The 19,403-nt window shown below is 52.3% G+C and overlaps 7 protein-coding genes across 7 annotated transcripts; 2 read left to right on the plus strand and 5 right to left on the minus strand.

The window, feature by feature from the left end:
* Positions 1 to 461: 461 nt before the first annotated feature.
* Positions 462 to 2,627, minus strand: SMAC4_02262 (uncharacterized protein). Its single transcript, XM_003350501.2, has 3 exons — positions 2,252 to 2,627; positions 1,804 to 2,076; positions 462 to 1,735 (listed from the first exon to the last, which is right to left on the minus strand). Exons 1-3 carry the CDS (start codon positions 2,326 to 2,328, stop codon positions 580 to 582), a joined length of 1,506 nt encoding a protein of 501 aa, XP_003350549.2. The 5' UTR covers positions 2,329 to 2,627; the 3' UTR covers positions 462 to 579.
* An 18-nt stretch (positions 2,628 to 2,645) lies between these two features.
* SMAC4_02261 (uncharacterized protein) lies at positions 2,646 to 5,213 on the plus strand. The gene is made up of 2 exons (XM_003350500.2): positions 2,646 to 3,530; positions 3,636 to 5,213. The coding sequence occupies exons 1-2, from the start codon at positions 3,439 to 3,441 to the stop codon at positions 4,957 to 4,959; spliced, it is 1,416 nt and encodes a 471-aa protein (XP_003350548.1). The 5' UTR covers positions 2,646 to 3,438; the 3' UTR covers positions 4,960 to 5,213.
* A 72-nt stretch (positions 5,214 to 5,285) lies between these two features.
* On the minus strand, positions 5,286 to 7,581 carry SMAC4_02260 (uncharacterized protein; the record flags this gene model as incomplete). Its single annotated transcript, XM_003350499.2, has 4 exons — positions 5,286 to 5,702; positions 5,772 to 7,086; positions 7,145 to 7,311; positions 7,523 to 7,581. 4 exons carry the CDS (start codon positions 7,579 to 7,581, stop codon positions 5,468 to 5,470), a joined length of 1,776 nt encoding a protein of 591 aa, XP_003350547.1. The 3' UTR covers positions 5,286 to 5,467.
* Positions 7,582 to 8,450: 869 nt separating this feature from the next.
* Positions 8,451 to 9,732, minus strand: SMAC4_02259 (uncharacterized protein; the record flags this gene model as incomplete). Its single annotated transcript, XM_003350498.2, has 2 exons — positions 8,854 to 9,732; positions 8,451 to 8,786 (listed from the first exon to the last, which is right to left on the minus strand). Exons 1-2 carry the CDS (start codon positions 9,178 to 9,180, stop codon positions 8,451 to 8,453), a joined length of 663 nt encoding a protein of 220 aa, XP_003350546.1. The 5' UTR covers positions 9,181 to 9,732.
* Positions 9,733 to 10,594: 862 nt separating this feature from the next.
* SMAC4_02258 (uncharacterized protein) lies at positions 10,595 to 12,212 on the minus strand (the record flags this gene model as incomplete). Its single annotated transcript, XM_003350497.2, has 2 exons — positions 10,595 to 11,194; positions 11,307 to 12,212. The coding sequence occupies 2 exons, from the start codon at positions 12,210 to 12,212 to the stop codon at positions 10,595 to 10,597; spliced, it is 1,506 nt and encodes a 501-aa protein (XP_003350545.2).
* A 218-nt stretch (positions 12,213 to 12,430) lies between these two features.
* On the minus strand, positions 12,431 to 16,058 carry SMAC4_02257 (uncharacterized protein). Its single transcript, XM_003350496.2, has 3 exons — positions 14,687 to 16,058; positions 14,261 to 14,619; positions 12,431 to 14,202 (listed from the first exon to the last, which is right to left on the minus strand). The coding sequence occupies exons 1-3, from the start codon at positions 15,091 to 15,093 to the stop codon at positions 12,842 to 12,844; spliced, it is 2,127 nt and encodes a 708-aa protein (XP_003350544.1). The 5' UTR covers positions 15,094 to 16,058; the 3' UTR covers positions 12,431 to 12,841.
* Positions 16,059 to 16,267: 209 nt separating this feature from the next.
* Positions 16,268 to 18,899, plus strand: SMAC4_02256 (uncharacterized protein). Its single transcript, XM_003350495.2, has 3 exons — positions 16,268 to 16,733; positions 16,849 to 17,791; positions 17,876 to 18,899. The coding sequence occupies exons 2-3, from the start codon at positions 17,074 to 17,076 to the stop codon at positions 18,073 to 18,075; spliced, it is 918 nt and encodes a 305-aa protein (XP_003350543.1). The 5' UTR covers positions 16,268 to 16,733; positions 16,849 to 17,073; the 3' UTR covers positions 18,076 to 18,899.
* Positions 18,900 to 19,403: the final 504 nt, after the last annotated feature.

The following is a 19,403-nucleotide window of genomic DNA, read 5'->3' on the forward strand; positions in this document are numbered from 1 at the left end:
AAACCTTAAGCACTGCACAAGACGGAAAATAAAAATGAATGACACCGGTGAATGGAGGTCCTCCCGTTTGTTTGTGCAATGCAACCAAACAACAACATTCCCGTCTGGGCCGGCGGCGGTCACAAAAACCGAAACAACAGGGGCTGCTGCTTCGGGGTTAAGTACCATACCTACTCTACTGTACAACACAGCACATCACCCGGGCGAACCGCACTTGCCTGCATCGAAAGGGATCCTAGGGACCTTCCATTTCTTGGCGGCTCTCGAGGGAAGAATTCGGACAGAAGCGAGTTCGACGGACGGACGAACAGGAGCTCACAAAAGAGGAAAACAAAGTTGCCTGCCGGAACAAGCGGCGCAGCAGGGAATGTGGGATGTGGGGTAAGGTACGTACAGAAGGTACAGTCCTTTTTTCTCCACATTGGTGGTGAGCTTCATTCAGCTTCTTGCGATTTGCATATGTGCCAGTACGCAGCGCTGCGGTATTGAATGGGACAAAGTTCTACGAGGTAAATGGACAAAAGAAACAAAAAGTATTTTGCATTGATCGATCGCTTGTTGCGCCAAGGAAAAGGAAATCTACTCGGTAAAATACACCACCATGAAGCCCAGCCAGCTGCCGACGACTCCTATCGCCGAGTACGAGCTGGTGAACATCAGCGGCAAAAACTCGAGGCTCTTGCCAAAGATAATGCCGTGCACCAGAGAGCAGTAGAAAATAAGTGGGATGCTGATGGTGATGTAGATCGTGCTGAAGCGATCAAACAGGAACAGCCTCTGTCTGGTAGGCGCCGGGGCCAGACGGTCGAACGCCATCAAGAAGAGAACAAGCCAGAAGATGGTGTAGATGGTCTTGATGGGGAACTCGGCAGGCGTGAAGATCAATGGGAAGAGCGACACATGACCCGCCACGGCCAGGGGTCGGAAAGCTCCCAGGTACCGGCGGTCCTTAAGGGCAATGAGGCTGAACGGAATGATGACCAGCAAAATGGCCTTCTCATGAACGTGCCAGCCGAATAAGAAAGAGGCGTACCCGCAGAGGGTGACGCCTCCGATGAAACCCTCCCAAGTCGGTCTCATGAAAAGCTTGACTAGCGGGATGGCCTGGAAAAGGAGCGTCAAGACAAAACACATGCGAGGTGTAATGTCCGGCAGCACCGCGAACGAGGTGTCTCCGACGAGACCGCGGGTAACGCTGTTGAGCGCATCCACCTTAACCGTGAGCCCAATCCTGGGCGCGAGGCTGATCAAAAGTCTGTCCATGAAGGAGTACATGGCCCACACGTTGGGAGCCCAATACGCATGGCATAGACCTCGCGAGAAGGGGAACAGACGGCTGAAGATCTGCGGGATCTGGTTCCTGAGCGCAAAGGGGCCAAACGCAGCCGCGAAGATGGCCACGATTCCACCACCCAGCTTGACACAGTTGAAGAACTGGATCCTGAAGACGGACTTGGGGGATAGGCAGTACACCCTGAGAAGGTAGACGAAGTAGGCAGGCGCCAGGTAGAGGTAGATGTGCTTCATGCACAGCAGGGCAGCAAAGACGAGGCCGCTAGCCAGCAGAGAGGACTTCTTCTTGGCCAAGACCAACGAGGCGATCAGGATGCCGTACATGACGCCGTTGTACTGGAAATGGATGTGGTCGATGATGAGGAGACCGGGCGACAAGAGGATGGAGACAGCAGCCGCTTGAGCTGCCCTCTTGGACACGCCATGTGTAGAGTCAACAAACCTGATAAGCCTTTGTGTTAGCCAGCGCACGTGGTACTCTCATCTTTAAAGGAACCCATTTCTTCATACATCTGCAGCGCATAAACCAAGACCAACTCCGTCACAATGACTGTCCATCTTTGAAAGTAAACGGTCTGCCAGCTGTCGTACTCCAGATTATGCACCCAAAGCATGGCCGGATCAGCCAGCTTGGCAACTTGCGACATGATCCATTCGAAGTAGGCGAAGAAGGGAGGATAGTCAAGAGTCCATTCCGACGTGTTTTCGTAGTACCAATCCCAGAGCGGGAGACTGTGAGTGATGGCCAGCCAGTTGCGATGGACCTCAAAGTCGGTAGATTTGCTGAACAGGCAGGATCGTGTCAGTGGTATCCTCTTCCAAGACGTGGCGATAGTTCCTATGAGTGAGGCGTCGCCGGGCTGTCGGGGATCTCCATTGGGGAATTGGAGTGCTGCGCCGGGGGAAAGGATGAGGATGAAAGATGCAAGGATAAAGGCGAGCAAGTAGATGGACATACTAAGCCGGGAACAAGAGGATCTTGAAAGCCGCAGCCACTATCGCGCATTGCACGAGGGAAGGATATATCTCAGCCATGTCTCCATGCCGCAATGGCCATAGGATTTGTTTGGTGGTGAAAAACAGGAGATGAAGTTGTAAGATTGTGAAGTGAAGTGAAGTGAAGTGCAAGGTGTCACTCTGAGTGCTTGGTCCTATCGGTTAACTTGTCGCAGGGTATCTCCGACATGTGTGGGTGTCGTCGACGTCGGTCGCGTGTAATTTACGATGGGTCCGTTTTTAATTGTTTCATTGCCATCACTCGTGAACCCTGACGGCCAGTAGCTAGACTCTTTTTCAGAATTCGGATGGAAAGTTGCCTGCCGCGAGTGGCTCGGATGTCGGCATGGCAAGCCACATTCCGTCTCAACTTTGAACCTCAAACCCAGCCACTCCAGTTTGAGACTACTGATTAGCCACAGGAGTTCCCCGCAGCCAGGCACACGCTGGACGTGCGGAGAGGGAAGTCCCTGTTGGTGAATCAAGCTCCTGCAGGGGAAGGTTCGGTGTTTTGAACTTTTAGGTTCGGTTTTGGGAATTGGGGGAAAGCTGTCATTCCCACCAGTGGACTTGAAGATTCTCCAAGGTCGCGCGAGTAATACCATGGAAGGCCTCAAAGTCTTTTCCGCACATACATGACTTTCATTCATTCTCTCTTGACTCTCTCAATCTGAAGAACCAGTCATCATCTCGTCTACACTTATACCCCTTTCTGAATCTCTTCTGGAATTGTTCGCTTGCCGCTTGCCGCTTACCGCTTGCCACTTGCCGCTTGCCGCCCTATCCATCCATCCTTCTGTAGTGTACAGTACTGTATCTGTCGACGTAGGTACATTTGTATCCACAATCCACACCTTGTTGACCTCTCCTCACTCAGTCTTGGCCGGGCCGCTTCACCGAGACCCCAACTCCTGCAAAAGTGTAAAGTGTCCTTTCTTCAAATCAACAAACGGAAACCGGCTCTTCACTTTTGTGGTCAAATAAGGTGACAGCCGATTTCAACAGGCTTATCAGTTCCTTTTCACCTGGAATTGGCCTTTTGGTTGAGCATATCGCGCCAACAGCTCTTTGGCCAACCACCAAGGTTCGCGCCCCTAACACTCTAGGTCGACGACTATCAACATCACCGTTCGCACTACAGTCAATACCATGCGCTTGCTCGCGGGCATTGTCGCCCTCGGCGGCGTCGCCGAGGCTGCCCAGTATCTTGTCAATGATCTCAGTTTTGGATTTGGCGTGAGGTACGTTCAACGCCAGCTGCACAGTCTCGCGCTGCATCTCCTGCTACTGCTGCCGGCGCACATCGCAACTACCATAACAGCTAACCCCCCTCTTCCCCACCTCAGGATAAATCCCGAAGGCCGCAACACCATTCCACATTACTCTATGCAGGGCAACCCCAATGTACCCGAACTGCTCTCCAACAAGGTCATTCTGACCCCTCCCGCGCCCGGCAACCAGCGCGGTGCTGTCTGGGCCGACAAGCCGCTCGAGTACACAGCCTGGACGACAGATATCGATTTCCGTGTTAACGGCCCCGAACGAGGCAGCGGCCTGCTCAACATCTGGCTTGCCAAGGATGGCGCCCGCAACATCGGATCGCAGAGCATCTACACGGTCGGCAAGTTCGAGGGTCTGGTGCTCGTCGTCAACCAGCACGGCGGATCAGCTGGCATGATCAGGGGTTTCTTGAACGATGGAACTTTGGATTATAGCATGCGAAACAACGTGGACAACCTCGCCTTCGGCCACTGCTGGTTCTCGTACCGCAACCTGGGCCGCCCTTCGCAGATCAAGCTGCGCCACAACTCGCAGAACTTCAAGGTCGAGGTCGACGGCCGCCTGTGCTTCGAGAGCGACAAGATCCACATTCCTACTGGCTACAACTTTGGTCTTTCCGCCGCCTCCGCCGAGAACCCGGACTCGTTCGAAGTCTTCAAGGTCGTTGTTTTGTCCGAGGATGACATTGGTGCCGTTCCCAACCAGCAGCAACAACAACAACAACAACAACAACAACAGCAGCAGCAGCAGCAGCAACATAACCAGTACCAACAACAGCAGCAGCAGCAGCAGCAGCAGCAAGGCGAGAACCAGAAGCCCCTCGGCGGCACGACCCACGACGAGAACGGCCAAAAGCGGCCCTACATGTCCTTCGGCCGCTCCGGCCAAGCCGCGATCCCGGACCCGTACGACAACGCGATCCCAGACGTCGAAGCCAACAGCATCACCTCGTCCAAGGCGCAGTTCGCAGACCTGCACACGCGCATCCAGTCCATCAACCACCACCTGTCGTCCATCTTCCGGTCGGTGGCGCAGTACGGCGGCATCGCCGACCAGAACCACCAGGAGATGTCGGTGATGCTGGGCGAGATGAAGGGCCTGCTCACCAAGCTGGACCGGTTCGCTTCCGTCGAGAACAAGCTCGAGAACCTGGAGCGCGAGGTGCGCAGCATGCGCTCCGAGATGACGGCCCGTCTGAAGGAGAGCGAGCATAGCATCAAGTACCACGTTACGGACAAGCATGAGGATTTGACGGGCCATGTGGTCAAGCATGCCGCGCCGGGACATACCAAGTTGTATTTGGCGATCGTGGGGAGTCAGATCGTGTTGGCGGTGGCGTATTTTATTTATAAGAGGAGGAAGGCTGGTGGGCCCAAGAAGTATTTGTAAAGAATACGACAGGACAGGCTGGGGCCAGGGTGAGAAGAGCAGGAGGAGGTGGAAGGAGGGGGAGTGTCGAAGTGTGTGTGTGTAAATAAGAAATGGGCGGGGTCTGAAGACCCGGTGAATTTCGTTGGATTGTATTTTGCATGGCGTTGTTAGTGCTGCGTTTGGGTTTTGTCTTGTATGTCTTCAGTGTAGTTGCAGGTTAAATGGGATTGAAGTCAAAAGTATCGAAGATTGCAGTATAGAGGTATTGTTTGAACTGAAGTGTCTGCTAATTAGTACAGGCAGCAAAGCCTTCTTTCTCTGCTGTCTCTGGTAATAATCGTCGTCGTGTATCGAATTAATAGAGCTTATATTGCATGTCTACCTGCAAGTCTCTTGTAATATGTCACTCAGATGCGTATCTGCATTCTACATCGAAGAAATATCCATCTCTGTTACGGATTCATCACATCACACCCCCATTCTTTCCACCATCTCGTCGCCTACCTTGACCTACTTCGGTGCCTATCTATGCCTTGCCATCACAAGGAAACCCAGGAATACCCGCGTTGATAATCTTCAGCGCCTCCTTCCCCTTGGGCGCCGTCGTCAGGTTCTCGTACCCGTCCTTGGTGACCAGGATGCAGTCCTCGATGCGCACGCCGCCCACGTCCCAGTACCTGTCGAGCACCTTGGTGTTGATGTACTTGGCGTGATCGGGGTTGGAGAGGAAGAAGGATTGGATGTAGGGGCGGTGGAAGTAACTAGTACGAGTGAAGATTAGTATCCCGGGACCATGGTCCTAAAAGAAAGGAGAGGGGGGGTAAACATACATCCCAGGCTCAACAGTGACGACCATATTCTCCTTAAGTCTCTGCCTTCCTCTGTAAGGTGGAGGAGGCGCGACAGCGCTCTGCTCAACTTCGTCCCCGGCGGTATCCATCATCGCCTCGCGATACATGGCGGCCAAATCCTCGGGTGTGACTTGTTCCCTCTTCATGTTGCGCGGTGGCGGCAGCCTTCTTGATCCCGAAATCGCTTGCCTGCTCAACCCCGAAGAAGAAGAAGAAGACAACAAAAGTCTCTCCCTTCCACTAACATCATGCACCTCCAACCCGACATGATGTCCCAACCCGTGGGGGAAGAACGCCGCCACCGTGCCCTTGGCCAAAATCTCCGTCCTCGTCCCGTTGTGCAAGATTCCCAACTTCATCAACTCCTCCACCGCCACCAAGCACGCAACCAGATGCAGCTTGTAATACAACCTGCCCGGTCTGATCGCATCAATAGTCTCCCTCTGCATCCTCTCCACCACTTTATATATCTCCTCCCCTTCCTTGGTCCATTTCCCCTTCAGCGGGAACGTCCGCGTCACATCGCTGGCATAACACCCCCACTCGCAACCCGCATCCAACAACATGGTCTGCTTGCCCTCAAGCGGCTGGTCGTTAGCTTCGTAATGCAGCGTGCTGGCGTTGGCACCGGAAGCAGCGATCACAGCGTACGACTGGCGCGGAGCACCCTGGCTGATGCAGAACCCCTCGAACACGGCGTGTGCTTCCCGCTCGTTGGAGAGGTGCTTGATGCGCTGCAGAACCATGCGGTGCGCGAGGGAGGTGAGGGCCACAGCGCGACGGATCAGAGAGATTTCGTGCGGGGTTTTGATCACGCGGGCGGCTTCGATGGCGGGGAGGAGGGAGGTGGTGTCGATCTTCGGTCCCTTGAATCTGTGGCGGAGGTTGAGGGAGGGGGGCTCGAGTTTGGGTGTCTGGTCCGGGTGGAGCAGGAAGAGAGTTGTGTCTGGCGTTAGGTTGGCGTGGAGATACTTGGTCACGTCGTCGATGTAGCGGACGTCGGAGACGTCGGATTTTGATTTCACCTCTTCGATGGAGGGGGTGGTGCCGTACCAGAGCGACAAGCGGGGGTCGTTGCGCCGGATCCAGACGATGAGGTGCTGCCGGGGGATGTCGTATGTTACGGCACAGCCGGGGAAGTCTGCTCCGCTGAGGTAGAAGAAGTGTCGTTGCTGACGGAACGGTGGGCCCTGGTCAGAGTAAGGATAGAGTGGCTCATTGAAGCCACGGAGATAGATAAGACCGCTCTTGGGAGCATCGAGCTCCTCAACCACCTTTTGTGCATGAGTTTTGGCTGCCGAAAAAGGGACGATTAGCGGATATATCAGAAGAATGGAACCAGCCAGATTTACCTGGATATTTTCCGAGCTCCTCATGAAGCCATTTCTGGAAATCATGGCGCCCTGACGTGCGTCGCTGAGAGAAACTTGGGTTCTTCACTCCCCCATGGGTGGCGGCGGAAACAGATGGCGGCGGGCTATGTATGGAGGTTTCATCGAGCCCTTCAACAACAATGTTCCTAAATATGATGCTAAGTTAGTATGAGCTTATCTCGGGTTACTGCCCCAGGAGCCAAGGAGAGTGAGTGACTGGTGAGACTGATGCAATCATATGATGACGACAACGAGACTTGGGAAATTCGCCGATATGCGAATTGGTCCACGAAGGGGTATATGGGTCAATGAAGGATGAAAGATATTGACGTCTATAACGAGAGAGGGTGAACGGACACAATATCAAACTCATCGTCCTCGACGAGGTCATAATGGATTTCGTCTGAGTTGGCCATGACAGGTTAAGCGGGTTTGGTATTGTCACGGTTCCTGCTGTTACTTCTGATAACGATGGGGGGGTTTTGTTCGTTGAACTTGAACGGTAAATGTTGTTTTCGCCGTTTGGAAGTTGTCGTGATGCCTAAATTTCCGGATGAACTTCTTTTTCATGGAGTTTGTTGACAACGGAGAGAATGACTCTCGGGGAAGGTCCCCGACCGACACTTGTTCCTCGTTGTTGCAGACTTGCAGGGAGTCTCGATGCGGAGAAGTGGGGCTGTCCACACGGTGGTGTAGCTCTAGTCAACAGGATACCTCTAGGTATTGGCATGTTTCCACGACCACTGCATATCAAGGGCATGACAGGAGATGTGAAAATGAAAACTGGATACGGGAGACAACGGCTTGATAACACAGTGTATTTAATGTCGCAAACCATTTCGAAGCTGGTGATCGTGGTGTCTCTTGAATGTGCTGCAGTGGGTTCAAACGACATTGTCCCAGTTTCTGAGCCGTTCTGAACCCTAACCCTACATACATTAGTCTGACGACCTCTTCACAAACGATCTTTGACGGTCCGGAGTTGAGACTCGAAGCTTTCCAAGCCATCATGACTCCTGTTGAGCATTTTCGTATTGTTTTACAGATTTCCAATGTTTTACCTTCCCAAGAAACCCATAACCTTTCCATTATGGTAAACCCCAGATCCGTAACCGTCCCGTAACCGTCCCGTAACCGTCCCGTAACCGTCCTGTAACCAGACTTATCCCAACCCAATCCATATCTTGACCATCAGATTAATATCATAATATTACAGTATCATCCATCCATCAAACATCGTCAACCTTTTGCATCTTCTTGTCTGTGTTATCCAACACAACACCCCCTAAGAAAGAGCAGGACTCTTCCTAGCATTGACATATCTCTCCACATAGTTCCTCTCCTTGAGCAACCACCCGCTCAACGCCAGCGCACCGGCTTCCACGGGAATCAACAGGATGGACAGGTAGATGCCCGCCTTGCTCTGCTTGCACAGCGTACCCCAGCTGGGCTGCGTCCACATGGGGACCGCACGCCACCGGCAGGTCCAGGACAGGAAGGTGTCGACGGAGTCGGAGGCGTTGACGGAGTAGAAGAAGATGACGGCGACGAGAGCGCAGACAAGGGAGATGAAGGGGAGGGTAAAGGAGAGAGAGACTTGGACGGTTGAGGTTGTGCGAAGCTATATGATGGCGTGTTAGTATCTGTGGTTTTTTGTACCAACAATGTGAGAAATAGGAGAGACATACGAATTGCACCTTGGGAAAGACCAAAGCAACCATGTGGAGGACAGTGATGATGGCGCTGCAGGCGACCAGGGCCACGGCGGGTTGGATGTTGAACTCCTGAGGCCAGAGGGAGAGGAAGGATCCCGGTAGAGGCTTGGTGTAGTTGTAAACGGAGAGCGTGTTGGCGGAGACACCGAGCACAGTGAGGCCCAGTAGGAGGCCCAGGAGAGTGATGGCTGTTTGGACGCTGTCTAGGATACGGACGATGCGTAGTTTGCCCTGCAGGTGCTTATCTTGCGAGGCAACCTCGAAGAGCTCGGAGGTGGAAGGCGCTTTTTCGGACGACATGGCGAATATCTTAAAGCTGGAGATGGCCGGTATGATGAAGTTTGACTTGAAGGGTATATAGACTGTTTGGTCGTCTGACCGTATATAAGAGCTCTGCTCTGTGCTTGACGTAGAAGACGACTGACCAGACGTATCAAATCCAAAAGGAAGGGATAGGGGATGATGCTGGTTGACGGAATGATATGACCCGCAAAAAAGTAACCCAGAGAAACGAAACTGAAAGGAAGAAAGGAAACGAACAGCTCAACGGTTCGATGGAGACGGGATGGAAGACTGACTGTCTCTGGAAGGGAAGATCTTCAGGACTCAGGAGAGAACTGGGACTATTCTGATACAAATACCTCTGAGATGGATTTCAAACCCCATAACCAGAAAAGGGTGTGTACAAATATCGCATTCCTTGGCCACCGTCGCTGCATCCATAGGGCGGCTAACCGCCATTAGATTGCATCACAACGCCGCTGGGCATATACCAGCAAGTAAACCCGGGGATGGGATTCTGGGATTCTCGGATCTCTTGGATCTCTCTCGGTGCTACCATCCGGTAGTAGCGTACCCGCGCACCTAAACGCCCATCATCCAAGTGTCATCTCTCCTTCAGATAAATGAGCCATCCACTTGGATAGCCGGAGAGCCGCGTCGCCGATGCAGTGCTGTGAGGTTAGGGGGTCAGAAAGGTTGAGGATGCCACCCTCCCAAGTCCCAATTGCCTCTTGATGGTTGTCAAATTTCTCGTCATGGTCAATTGTCCCTCCATGATCGGAATGGAGGAAACCAGAAATAGTGCCCTCTGATCGTGGGATTGGCTAGACGTAAGATAGACGCAGATGAGCTTGCAGACATGCAGTGTCCTACTTGTGTGATGACATGTGCCGGCGTTTACTTGCGATGAAAGCAGGGGGGGTTAAAAGCCGAACGAGTGAGATCGTGAATATCTGGGCCAATCAAATGCGCCAAAGCATGAGTGAAACACCATTGGTGGCTCGCTAGCGTCTGCAGTGCGCTTCGAAGCTTGGCCCAGGGTTAAGATGTGTGAGCCCCTGCAGATGTAAGCGGGCTAAATTTGACATCGGGGGTAAATTGGTTCTGTTCAAACCTCGCTCTTCGCTTGTCGAGACGAACAGTTCTAGAGACAGCGGGTCCAACGGTCGGAGGTGGAGTCGTCCATTGACGAGCAGCGGAAGAGTTGGCCGATGAATGTCGTTCTGACGCCTTCTAGCCAAGTTCTCGAAACTGAAGCGAACAGGAAGAAGCCTCGAACTCGCCAGGGAAAATATCATTGTGCAAATCCTGCATACTACCGGCCTACGGCCAACGAGGTCTGCAAGGTTCAATCCTGCCGCGAAGAACTAACTGCTTAGAAGGCCTAGTCTTGTCCCCGAGCCAGTGGCCCCTTCCCGTTCAGAGACTCCCGTCACAACTCATCCCTCCCAGCAACTCTAATCTTCACCCCCGGAATTGATCCAGATCCCGTTCTCCTCGTCACCTTTCTCGTCGCCTTCTTCCCTCCCTTGAACAATTTCACCCTGTTTTTCAAGTTCCTCAAACCCTCGTCTCTCCCACTTCCACTTCCACTTCCACCCCCATCTTGTCCCTTCTTCCCTCCGTCAGAGTTGGACGACGACGACGACGATGGTGGAACCCAAGGCCTGACCCTCCCCAAATACAGATCCAATCCCCATTGCTTGACATTTGATTCAGTAATGGGTTCGTCTTTGGGGTAGTGATAAATCGTCTTTATGACCTTGTCGCTGTCACCGTTGCCATTGTTGTTCTTCTGGGGCCATACCACTGCTCCTGTTACACCACCTTCACCAGATCCCTCCGAATCCGAGTGTGAGAGACTAAGACCCAACTCCTTTACCAAGTCGGGAAACATAGTCGGGTCGACAACCACGATTTGAAGTGAGGAGCGATACTTGGTAGCGAGCGTGGAGAGTGTATGTCGACGGATGTTGATACGTTGCTGACGGGAGCGTGCGAAGACGTAGACAGTTGGGAGGGTATTTTCCATCTGGATGGATCATTTGGTCACAACGACACCTGAGTTAATAAGGTCCAATATTGGATGACAGCCAACCCGAGGGAACAGAGAAAGGTAGGTAAGGTAGATAAGACGGACGAACCTCTCGCACTCTCCCATAATTCCCCTTCGTCAACTCCCCAATCACCGGCCTAGCCACTTCTTTCATCCATTTCTCCAGCTGTTCTTCCTCCACCTCATCGACTCCTCTAGACCCTACCTCCTCAGAGTGGAATTCAGGAACAATCCTAAACGTCTCAACCCGCCCCTCAACGCCACCGCACCGTAAACACAGCACCACTGTTGGCAGTGCAGAACTTGTTCCAAGTCCAAGTTCAAGCCCAAGAGTAATCCCCATTTCCCTGGCTATCACCTCCTCCAATCCACCGGCAGTTTTGACGTTGTCAGTTTCGATTTCGATGATACCAAACCGTAAAGGCTCATTTCCATCTTGATCTCGATCTCGATAGTAGTATTTCTCGGCAAAGGATTCGAAAGCTTGTTTGACAGTCTTGATCTCGATCTTGATTCCTTTTGCTTTTGCTCTTGCTCTTGCGTCATCATCATCAACATCGGAGGAGGAGGACGAATCAGAGTCATGGGCGGAGCAGGAGCCAGAGTTATGGGTGGTGCAAAGAGACGCAGACGCAGATGTAGTGTCGAATAATATAAAGAGACTTGGAGCTTCTTCTTCTTCTTCTTCCTCCTCTTCAAAGGTGGTGGTGGTGGTGGTGGTATCGTCATTTTCCAATCCCAATGAATGGACTTCATTTTTCGGTGGCAAGCCGCCGTGGTTGATGAACTTTTTTAAGTCCTCCAAAGTCCGGATGATCGGGATGATGATCTTCTGTTGGGACGGCGGAGAAGACGTTATGTCGTTGAGTGTCGTCGTCGTCGTCGTCGTCGTCGCGTCAGAAGCGTCATGTTGCTGCTGCTGAGCGTAGGCGTGGGGGATGAACGCGCTTAGCAGACATGTTATGTGTAAGATGAAAAATGGAATGACGAGCATGATGTTTGACGATCAATCATGAAGACTGGGGAAAAGAAAATGGGACGAAAAAGAGGAAAGGGGATGAAAAAACTGAAGCTTTGAGTGTTTAAGGAAGCGGAGGTGATCGTAGGTAAACAGTTGACCATCCACACGGCAGAGGTAACTTTGACCTTTCCCCATTGGGTCCGTAATTCTGTGGTTCTCCCCACATGAAACCAAGGTTTCGAGAAAAAGCAGGCAACTTTTCCGATCTATCCCAAGAATCGATATGGATGTCACTGGTCTCAACCCGGTGGGGAATCTCTGGAGCTTTGTCCTTCTCTGCCTTATGAATGAACTAACAACTCTTTAGGAATATGAGTTATGGGATATTCAGCAGTACGAGTTGGCAGTCGTTGCCAGGTAACTAACAGAGGCTCGGTGTGGTACGAGAACTTTGAGACATATGCAATGGTTTGTGAAATTAAACATAGGGTCTTCACACGCAAACCAAGATCAAAGACTCTAGTTACCATTTTTCCCATTCCCAAAGGTTTAACGCCATACGGCCCCAATAGTACGCCGAAAGAGGAAATAGAGAGAAAGAAAGAAGAACCATCAGCGGATGATGCCCTGATTTGACAAACGAACAAAGGGGTCAGTTAGGCTTAACAAACCTTCAACCCACACACTTCAACACCCTTATTCTCCACGTATGCCCTCCTCCTGAAGTACCTCTTTGTCAACTCACTCACGAAGTCTGCGTCACTCTTGCTCCACACGTCCAGGCCCATATGCGCCAGCGCTTCGCTATCGACTCGTACCCAACCCCGCAAGCTGCCTTCATACTCTGCTTCGTGGTCTTCTTCACCTTCGCCTTGATGATGATCTCTCGGGATTCCGGACTGCTCCTGACCATATAACAGTCCGGTCTGGTCATCATCATTGTTATAATCATCCCTGTACTCCTCTTCACCGACCGCATTAGGGTCGATGTCAAGGTCAAGCAGGTCGTCATCATCCGCACTGTCGACGAGGTCTGCCAGAACAGTGAGTAAAGACGTCGTGAGGCGATGAAAGTAGGCGATAATAGCCAGCTCAATGCGGGCCTGCTCGTCGTCGGATGTCTCCTGCGCTCCATCTCGCTGGGCGGCGAGTGACGCAACTGATTCCATTATCCCCCTCTCTCCGGCGTTATTGCCGGTCGAAGAGGCAGTGCCGAAACTGGTCCTCCTAGGTGTGCGTCCGGTCATCTTTGGGGTGTTGCCTGTGAGATCGGCAAGCAAAGCGCTGTCGTGCGCCAACTCGTCTACCTCGTCACTGTGGCCTTGCTCGCCTGCTGAGGCCCACCAAATGAATCCAGAGTAGGCTAGTGCTGCCCATGTAGTCGGCTCCACAACTCGCTCGGCGTCATCTTCTGAATTAGGTAGTGCCTGCGATGGTGTTTGAGATGTCGCAGTGCCCGGTCGTGTGTTTTCGGTTGGTCTGGACAGTGAATTTGTCGGCGTTCGGTTAGGCGCAGTAGGTGTTGATACGGACCGCCGTCCTAGTCCGTCAGATAATGGGCTGCGAGGAATATGCGGTGTCGTCATTGATGTTGGGTCAATCCGAGCAAGGCTCATTTTCAGCCACTTGAACCTCCTCAGATCTCGTTGTGTGGCCTTGACTGGCATTCCCTTGGGACATTCAACAGTTGGCCACAAGTGCTCCTTGGCGTTTCCCGAATGTGGTGGCGGTAAGGTAATAAGCATATCCCATAGACTCTCTTTCATGGTGAGGATGGTGTCCGTTGTACAAGCAACCCATCCGGATCCCGCCTCCTCCGCAGAAATACTGGACGCAAAATCAGCGTCGGTTTCATGGTTGTCGCCTCTGAAATGACGCTTCATTGCCGCGTGGTGCTCTAGAAGGTACCCAATATCGTGAACACCAATGTTGAACAGTGGTCGCAGACGTTGGGTCGATGCTGCAGGATCCACCAAATCGGAGACTGACAGAGGAATGTTGGATAATACAGAGAGATCGTATACTAACAAAGTATGTAAGCAAGATTGTCCAGAAGGTACCCTGAGTTCCGCATAACGTACCGAAATTACAGGCTTCTTGTACAGGAGCATGAGTAGAAATTAGTATACGCTTGCGTAGTAGAGCAGCACGGTGTATAGGAAAGATAAGGGGTCCAAAGGTGTCAAGAAGCGAAGTTAAACTCCAAGCGGGGTGGTAAGGTGAGAGTCTGTGAGGGGAGGACATCAAGACGGTGCCGTCCGATGCGGACCTGTTCCTTGAGTGGCCTTTTCCGGGACCAGGACGGCCCCCCTTGTAGCTCAGTGCGGGCGAGTCCAGCGCAGCTTCCGGCAGTGGCGGTGGGGGAGCGCCATCCCGTATCCCGTTCTGCGCCCAGTAGTCCTCCAGCAGATGTGTCTGTTGACGGTCGACAACAAGTTTACTATATGTCAGGGTCTAGTTGTTAGTGTCTGATGTCGAAAGCCGGGGCATACAGCACCATGGTTTACCTAGCAATATCCTTGAGGCGGTCAGCATGACGCCATGACCTTCCTAGACGTCCATATGCCAACGGAACCAAAACACCAACAGCAATCATACGAGCATGGCGATTTTCCTCCTCGTCGGTCCTGGCGTTGACAAAGGCGCTCAAGCCAGCATGTCCCCCTTCGTGAACAAAGTAAACCAAGTCGTCGGTGACGGTGTGAAGGCCGGAGGGAAGACTCTTGTATTCAACAACGCCATCGAGTTCCAGCCCAGGCACTGACTGTTTCCATACAATGGTATATCCAGCCTTGACATCGAAGTCGATCAGAAATAGGGCGGATATGGGCGGCAGGTCGGGAAGGGCAGCCGAGGCCGATGGCTGGGGCAATCGCACCGAGAGGGACGGCTGTCCCCGTCGATAGGCGGCCATGGCGGCTGTCTGGCAATTGGAAGTAGGGCTGTGTCGTCGGTGTTTTCGAAGACGGGGTTATTGATTATCGCAGTCGCATGTGCTGGACTGAGACCATGATATCATGTGGACCCCCCACCAAGTGACCAGATGGCTAGAACTAGTCCTGAGTTAGGTTGCAGTGGTTGGCGGTGATGGTCAATCGCAATCGCAGTTGTTCGACACGTGAGATTATCACACAGTAGTAGGTAGGTAGTCGTCTGGGTGAAAGCGCGTGTAATATTTGGTACGACGAAAGGTGTTACAGGACAGAATCTTGCCGGTGAATATACATACAAGCGGCGAGGAGAGGGACGGGAGTGATGTGCGGTCGGCGGCGTTGTTGAAGTCGGGGGTTGAAACGCGGGAGCAGTCGCTGTTTGTTAGTAGACAGGTAGTTGGTTGTCTAGGCAGTGACCGACATTGAGACCGCGAACCGTGACGGCAAGGGGAACAGTGAGTGGTGAGTGGAGGACTGGCGGGCCGCAGGAAATGATCTGATGCGGGCCCATGACGGAAAAGAACACCACCATGGGCAGGAGAACGAGGGGAGCGTCCGTATGAAACTTACAACACACCGCCCCTACGCCCGTTAACTCTTGTATCACTGTAACATCTTGCCTGCCCAAATGGTAACGTATCGTGCTAACCCAATTGATCAAATTGGGCGCGGTCGAGCACCTGAAGAAGGAAGGATTGGCCAGGCCCAAACCTGGGGCACCACTGGCACCTGCCTGGCATCATGTCATCAGATCCCCAAAGATTTGTTGAACCAAACGTCCACTCCGCTCGTGGTGCAGTGACACTAACACAGGCAAACGCTAACATGTGAAGACGACCTCATTCAGTGTTGTACCTTTGGTTGAGTTGTATGAGAGTGTCGACGCTGTGGCAGTTGATCAGCGCAATGGATTGGGTGTTGTTAGATTGTTGGTTTAAGCTGTCAGAAAGAAAACAGTCTTCAATGTAAATGGTTGGGTTCGGCCAGGGGCACTTATACGGCTGTTGTCAAACAGCTTCCAAGGGGTTCTGAAGAGAGAAAAGTTTAGCCTCAACAGACACAACTTCCGAGGTTGCGGTGCCTGTCAGACGAACCGTGACGACAGTGCACAAGACGAAAATTCTGTGGAGAATCTAGCATGAGCAACCAATCAAACGGCATGAACGGCAGTCATCCCACGGTTCATTCGGGAACCCCACACTCTTGGAATCCCCAACCTGTATGAATTGCATGCGACAGACGGAACTGCAGCATCCCATCGGCTACGTCGTTTATTCCCATTTGTTGCGACGTGCTTCTGCTTCTGCTTTTGCCTCTGCCTTCTGCTTCTGCGTCTCGTTGCTTGTGCCGTGTGTCCAGCCTCTCCGGTGCCGTCGTCTTGAATCTCTTTTTTCGGTCAAGGTGAATACAACTTCTCTCTTCTTTCCACATTACAATCCAAAAATCACAAGACATATCCCAACTGAAACCCCCTCTTACACCAGGCTCTGTGTCACGCCAGCCTTTTCCTCTCCTCTCCTCTCACTCTCCCACCAGCAACAAAGTCCTTGATATTTCTCTCCCAACAACAATTTCACTTCCAACGCTGCAGGGCTAGGACTTCTGCACACTTTGCGCCGCTGTAAGTCTGCCCACTAGCTGTTATTACATATGCCTAGCTACTTCTGCTTGTGCCTTCCCGTCTTGCTTCGGAAGCACACCATAGTCTCTTCTTTCTCCAAAACTAACAACCAAAGACTCAGGCTTGGATCCGACGAAAACGCATATCGAATCCCATTACCTCCGAACCTGTCCAGCGCCCCCATCTTGCCTGCGTCATACTTCCAACCACACGCGAGGTACCGATCTTCCGCAGGGCAGACCCCGTTTTAGCGGCATCCCAAACCCCTTCCGAGTCCCACTTGCGGAATTAAAAGCATACCTCTAGGACCATTGGGTGTCTTACCTTGATCACCGCTGTCATGGCCAGTCTTCTCTACTACCCGGTCTACTTCCTCGAAGGCTGCGTCGCCCTCACCATCGGCTTCTACATGCTGTCCCTCATCCTCCCGAAGGCGGCCTTCGTGGCCCGCTCGCTCGCCAGCTACCTCTCGCTGCTCCTCTGCGCCGGTCTCGGCGTCTTCACCTCTATCGTCTTCTCGTGGCTCGGCCACGGCCAGAGCGCGCAATGGGCCGTCGGCCGCTCCTTCAAGTACGTCATGGCCTTGACGACTGGCGTCCGCTTCAAGATCGAGGACCCCAAGAACATTCTCGGCAAGACCCGCCCCGCCATCTTCATCGGCAACCACCAGACAGAGCTCGACGTGCTCATGCTGGGCACAATGTTCCCCAAGTACTGCTCCGTGACGGCCAAGAGCTCGCTAAAAAAGACCCCCTTCCTCGGCTGGTTCATGTCTCTCTCGGGCTCCATCTTCATCGATCGTGCTAGCAAGACCGACGCGCGCGCCGCTATGGCCGGCGCCGCCAACCAAATCCAGAAGAAGCAGCAGAGCGTCTACATGTTCCCCGAGGGAACCAGGAGCTACTCCAAGGAGCCCGAGATGTTGCCCTTCAAGAAGGGCGCGTTCCACTTGGCTGTCCAGGCTCAGGTCCCCATTGTGCCCGTTGTCGTTGCCAACTACAGCCATATCCTCAACACGAAGGACTTGGTCTTTAACGCTGGAGTTGTTCCTGTTAAAGGTAAGAACTATCGATTCCAGCCCCCCTCTTCTACACTTCCTTCATAAGCTGTGCAGACACTAATCACCCCCATCTCCCTCACAGTTCTTGATCCCATCGACACCACCGGCCTCACCACCGCCGACGTCGACGAACTCTGCAAGAACACGCGCGACCTCATGCTCAGGGAACTCATCGCCCTCACCGCCCAGGCCCGCGGCCAGCCCGTCTCCCAAGTCCCCGCGGTCGACAACCACCCGAGCGTGGCCAGGACGTCCGGAACCGACATGAAGGTTGCTGCCTAAACGAAAACATCTTGTGTATAATTATTGGACGGAAAACAAGGACCGATGCCGATCCTTGGAAGGAGGACAAGCTAGGCAAATGCCCAACAGGGCTAACGAAAGAGCCGTTTCGCTGCCCCAGCAACCCAGGACAGCAGTCAAAGTTGTTGCCAGCCAGCCAGCGAGGCTGAGCCGAGCTGAACTGAACTGAATTAGGATTAGTACCTATACCCCCAGAAGAAGCGTGGGAAGAGGGAAAAGCAGAAGAGGAGGAAGAAGAAAAGGAAAGAAGCGGAGTCGAGCCGAGCATGAATTATTTTTAGCGGATTCATCTCATCGTTCGTGTGGATGAGTGGGGAATTACCTACCTACCACTTGGGATTTGTGGTAAAGCCGGCGTTAAGAGCAAGGAAAAGAAGGAGAGACAGTAGGAGTAGGCGTAGTAAGTTAGCCAAGAAGCATACTTACGAGGAAATGATGAGGAGGTGGGGGAGGAGGAGGAGGAGGACACTACGCTACAGCGCAAGAGGGGAGTAAAGTGAAGTGAAGTGAGGTGAAAGCTACTACTTGCATATTATCAAGACCAAAACAGCGTTTTACTAGAACTAGACTATACTAGCGTATCTTTTTTTGTACACTATAACTATAGGATGGGATACACAGTCGCTATACTAGGTCACTTACCTACACTACCTATCTCACTTTAACACCTATCTATCTATCTCGTGGTCGGTCAGTCGGTTGGTCGGTTGCTAGATGGATGGATTGGGTTTGAATAGATGAATGAATGAGAAGTGTTGATGATGGTAAAGAGAAGAAGAAATCAAGAGGCGTTGGTGCATGAGACAAAAAAAGAAGAAGAAAAAAATCGAAAAAGAGAATGAAGATTATGATACCCCATACGGCCACATGGTTACGTTGCGTTACGACACACACACAGCATTCTATTCATATCAAGGTTGTTGTTTCTGCGCTTGGCTTTGTCCGACTGCCTCAATAACAACAAGATAGACTGACGCAGGGTAGGAAACAAATCAAACAAATCAAATCTGGGGTCGGGTTTGGATTTGATTTGGGACAAAATGCTCGGATTTGGATTTGGGGACTCAAATCCGTCTCAAATCCTCAGAGGGTAAGGGTTGAACTAGAGTAAAGAAGCTTTAAAGTACCTAAGTACCTAGAATTTTGGCTCCCGGGCCCACTATTTCGTACCACCCAGAATAAGAACAGCCTATCTCTTCACCAAATCACCAACTTTGGCACTCACTTCCAAAGATTTGCCAGCTCAAGTCAAATCTTGTCCCAGACTTGGATTTGCAAGCCAAACCCCGACCTAGATTTGACCCACT

The sequence above is a fragment of the Sordaria macrospora genome, chromosome 4 (assembly GCF_033870435.1).
Source record: "Sordaria macrospora chromosome 4, complete sequence".
Lineage (NCBI taxonomy): Eukaryota > Fungi > Ascomycota > Sordariomycetes > Sordariales > Sordariaceae > Sordaria > Sordaria macrospora.